The following is a 4493-nucleotide window of genomic DNA, read 5'->3' as shown; positions in this document are numbered from 1 at the left end:
ACTGCTGACATGTTCAGAGACACATTGTACAGGATGAGCATTGGTTTCTACTAATAAGTTTACCTGAAAACAATATTTACCGTTAGAACATCTTCTGGGCTCAGAATCAGCTGCTTGGCTTGTCAAGTCCCCAGTTTACACGGTCCCAACCTTGCCTTGCTGAGCACATTTTTTAGCGCAACGGTGCCCTCTAGATGTAAACATAAACAATGTTGTGCCCGACAGAATAAAAATTTGATTATTTATCATTTTAAATATAGCTTTAAAAGGAGGAACTGTACATTCATTCTGCACACCTCGGAACGCTCCGTGGAGGTATCATTTATGTTTATTAAAATGTTCCATATCCTAACTTTTAAGGCCACTATAAACCCTTTAAAGTGGAAAGTTGTTACCTTTCATCATTTATTTTTGTTTATTTAACAGTTTTGAACTTTCTAAATTTCAATATTTTTCTTCCTATTGCATATTTTTCTCTTTTTTTGAAATTTGAATTTTACTCTATTGTCAGATAAATTTCCCCCCCCCCCCCCCCCCCCCCCAATTTTTAAAAAAGTGTTTCTGATTTAGGGTGCTAATCAGAACTTAAAAGAGTGTCCTAGTGATCAGATGGGCTCAGTCTACTTATAAAGGGATAAATCTAACAACCCATTTACCCTAAGAACTAAGTTGAGTTAAAGGGGAACTGGGCAGTTTTGCTCGCTTTTAGCACCCCCTCGTGTCCGTTTGTAGGACCGAAAGGAAAACCTATTTCCTTGCTGTGCGTTAGTCTTTTTAACACTGTAATGTAACTGCTGAAATGTCTCCCCAGCCTTCACCAGTGTCTACAGGAGTGATTCATCACTAAACCAAACAAATCAGTTGTGTTCATGATTTAAAACATGCAGGAACCATGCTGGGTCCAGACTGCAGCGCCAGGTATGTCATCTTCATTTTTTTAAGTCCTAATTGAGCGGCCCACCAGTCTGAAGTTGCAAGTGGAATATTCTGGCCTTAGGGGGCAATAGGGAATGGACGGCCTTTCATTAACCCAAAAGGGTAATTTTAACACAAACTGGCTCAAGAAAAGAGTTTAAAAATGTGAAAATATTTAAAAGTATCTCTTGAAACCACACAAACAATCTGAACTCAACTCAGATATTTTGCTCATAAAACACAATTACTTTATTCTTACAATATATTTAAATTAATAAAATATCCATCCATCCATTCTCCATTCAGTTTAAACGTGAGATCTAAAACCAGCATTAAAAAAATAATTTGTACTATTTATTCCTCATGTAACAGAATCCCATGGTGTGGCTGAGACTGGGTTTAACAAAAAAAAATGATACATCCAAAACAAGTGTGAGCCAGTGCACACAAAACCACAAATGCACTCATGTGTTGGCCTCTTGCTGTAAACTCAACCACTCGGATGCGATCCAGCTGTGGGAGTTGTGCTGATGTTATTTTTGAGCCATGTGTGAGTTTATGCATGGTGTTGGTGTTGATCCAAAGGTGGATGACCCCTTTTATTCTGTTTACTCTCCACCTGTCCACACTTCACTCTTCCTCTGCTACATGCAGCTGAAAAGTCCCATCCGCAGATACAGAATAACACAAGTCAAACAGTTTTGAGACAAAAGAGGAGAGTGAAAATGTATTTTATGAAGTGTTCAAATACAAAAAATGGAGTCTTCAAAAGATGGTTTAGTAAACAGCTTGACGCAGGAAACATCTTCAGCAGAGATTACCTTGTTTCATCGTCTCCTTTTCAGAAGCATGCGTACAATAAAAAATCTTCAGAGTTGTTGAAGTGTGCAATCATCAGAAGTGTGCTGTAAAGCACGTCTGCAGACACTCACCAAAACACTTGTGTTTGAGACAGTGATGCAGAGAATTCATGGCTCTTTAAACTCAAGATCACCCAACAAACTCAAAGAATATATGCAGAAAGTTTAATACGTGCCTTCTATACGTGTTTCAAGATAGTATGGTGACATCACGTACACTTGTCCCACTTAGGTCGAACCGCCCGGTGTTGCACTGCAAGCCTGTGGATGCTTTGGCTACGGGGCAGAGCAGGGTACGGAAGTGCTTTCTGAAGGAGTCAGAGAGGCAGGCGTAGAGGATTGGGTTAGCGCAGCTCCAAGAGTACGACAGCAGGACCACAAATTCAAAAGTCCTTGCAAATGTCAATTCCAGGCCACTTTGATACAGGGAGCAGAAGTTCAGTGTGTAAAATGGCAGCCAGCACATACCAAAGACAACCACTACAGCAACAACCATCTTGGTGACCTGCTTCTCCAGCCGTTGACCCTCGTGGTTTGGCATCGTGGATCGCCTCCGGGACCGTAGCGTCATCAGCGTCGCCACATAGGAGAGTGTCATAATCATGAATGGTAAGGCAAATCCCACGACAAAGGTGTAAGACAGCACGCCAAGCCACCAGTCATCTGACACAAAGTCTGGCATGCACAAACCTCGATCAGCTGAAAAGTGAAGTGCCATGGGGAGGATGGTGAGGAGGGAGAAGAGCCACAAGAATGCCGAAATAATTTTGGCAAAGCAGGGCGTTCTCCAACGTGTGAATCGAAGCGGCTCTGCTAGAGCCATGTAGCGATCGATGCTCATCACAGTCAAACAGAAGATGCTGGTGAACTGGTTGATGCCATCCAGCACCATGACTGCTTTGCACGCAGTATCACCAAACACCCACTGGTTCTGAAAGTTCTGGCTCGCTATGAAGGGCAGACCAACCATGAAGAGTCCATCGGCTAGAGCCAGGTTGAAAATGTAGACAGTTGTGGAAGATGACATTCTGTCCAGTTTCAAAATGGCAATGATGACAAGGGAATTTCCAGCTAGCCCAACAATGCAGACCACTAGGTAGAGAGTGGCCATGGCGATGCCAAAACCATCAGTGCTATGCTCAAAATAAAAATGCTCCTCCGCAATAGATTGATTGATGTCCATGCCAAAGGGTACTGATGACTCCATTCTGCTTCCACTTTACCACTAGATCAAAAAAGTGACATACATCCACTTGAAGCAGGTTGACTTCTTAGAAGGAAAACATTCCTAGAGAGAAAGGTTAACAGCTCAGCTCAAAAATCTTAAAGTTGAAGTTCATTAACTTCTTCCAAATCTCACCAAATCAGAGCATCTCACCTACTTTTATCCTCTGATGTAGAAATAAAAGTTTCTTTTTGATACTGATGTTTTCTAAAGAAACTCAGACAATAGTAGGAGCGTGGAGAGAGGCAGGGCAGCTACGCAGACGCTTGCCTGACAACTCTTTTTGCCTTGAGAGCCCTTTTATACCTTCCCCCCTTCGGTGTGTGTCGGTGGCTGTATGTGTGGGACTCCGTCCCCAGCACCTCCCTCTCCTCATTCATCAGTCTCCAAAGACTGTGATGAACCACAGCTTGGCTCGCATCATCTGCGGTTCGCTGTCTTGGTGTTTCCAAGGTAAACCCTGCTGAGATTTATCTCCTGCATCACTTTTGTTATCATAACTTTTTTCTTTTCTATATATCTCCTCTGTTCTCATTTTCTGTTTACCTCACCCCCTCCCTTTCCACCATCCATTCTGTGCCACCACCCTCCACCCTTGGGTCCCCCTTTCTTCTCTGCCTTCTTCACGGTTCAGTGGGGGGTCATCCAACTAAACCTAAACAGATAATAACATTTTCTCATTGCCCTGGCCACCCACTTCTGTGGAATAAATGGAACAAATCCACCAAGAGGAAAGCAAATTCCACTTTCTGTTTTCTCTGGATGTTTGTTGTTTGACATTCGACATCGGGGGCTGTTTTATTCTCTTTTCCAGCCTCCTCACCTGGTTTGTTCTTGTCAGAAGGCTGAAGGTTTGAATTAGAAATCGTTACAGAAAACATAAACAGAATGGGGAGGCGGGAAAGGGGGAAAGGACTGCAGACTGGATGAGAGATGATCTCTACCCTGTTGCTGCTTCGACACGCATAGCTGGAATACCCCAAATACATCTGCTAGACGACCTTCCGGTATGTTCTCCCATCAAGGCTCGACTAAACTCCTATTTTTATACAGTCTACATTCTTTTTCTCTAATTTTATCAACACGTGTAACCAAATCTACAAACTTATGCAACATGAATTTTTTTTCTTTAAAACACACCACCTCTCTTCATTTTAACAGGTTCCAATGAAGTAGGGAACAATTCCTATCCTGATTAGGTTTTGGCTGAACCCTCACCCCCCCCAGGGACTGGCACCTCCAACATCCCAGTCCAAGCCCCCTGTAAAAACACCACATAAAAGACTTTGTCTCACGGTGCTGAAATCGGAGACATTTGACAGCTTCGTATTTCACAGGCCATGTTTCGCTGTGATGTTTTGACTCTGGCACCCAAGTCTGTGTCCTCCAGGGCAGTCCACAGAAAAGCACGAGCCACACAGGACTCAAATGGCAACTTTGGCACCTGCAACCGCATTCCTATCGCGGTTGCAGGTGCAGTTAAATGCCCATTT

General features: G+C 43.1%; 1 protein-coding gene across 1 annotated transcript; it reads right to left on the bottom strand.

Annotated features, from left to right (window-relative positions):
- Nucleotides 1–563: 563 nt before the first annotated feature.
- LOC139063481 (somatostatin receptor type 5) lies at nt 564–3275 on the bottom strand. Its single transcript, XM_070545389.1, has 2 exons — nt 3158–3275; nt 564–3063 (listed from the first exon to the last, which is right to left on the bottom strand). Exon 2 carries the CDS (start codon nt 2980–2982, stop codon nt 1966–1968), a length of 1017 nt encoding a protein of 338 aa, XP_070401490.1. The 5' UTR covers nt 2983–3063; nt 3158–3275; the 3' UTR covers nt 564–1965.
- Between the last annotated feature and the right edge of the window lie 1218 nt (nt 3276–4493).

The sequence above is a fragment of the Nothobranchius furzeri genome, chromosome 16 (assembly GCF_043380555.1).
Source record: "Nothobranchius furzeri strain GRZ-AD chromosome 16, NfurGRZ-RIMD1, whole genome shotgun sequence".
NCBI lineage: Eukaryota > Metazoa > Chordata > Actinopteri > Cyprinodontiformes > Nothobranchiidae > Nothobranchius > Nothobranchius furzeri.
Note: the sequence above shows the minus strand (reverse complement) of the source record. Positions and strands in the feature narration are given on the sequence as shown.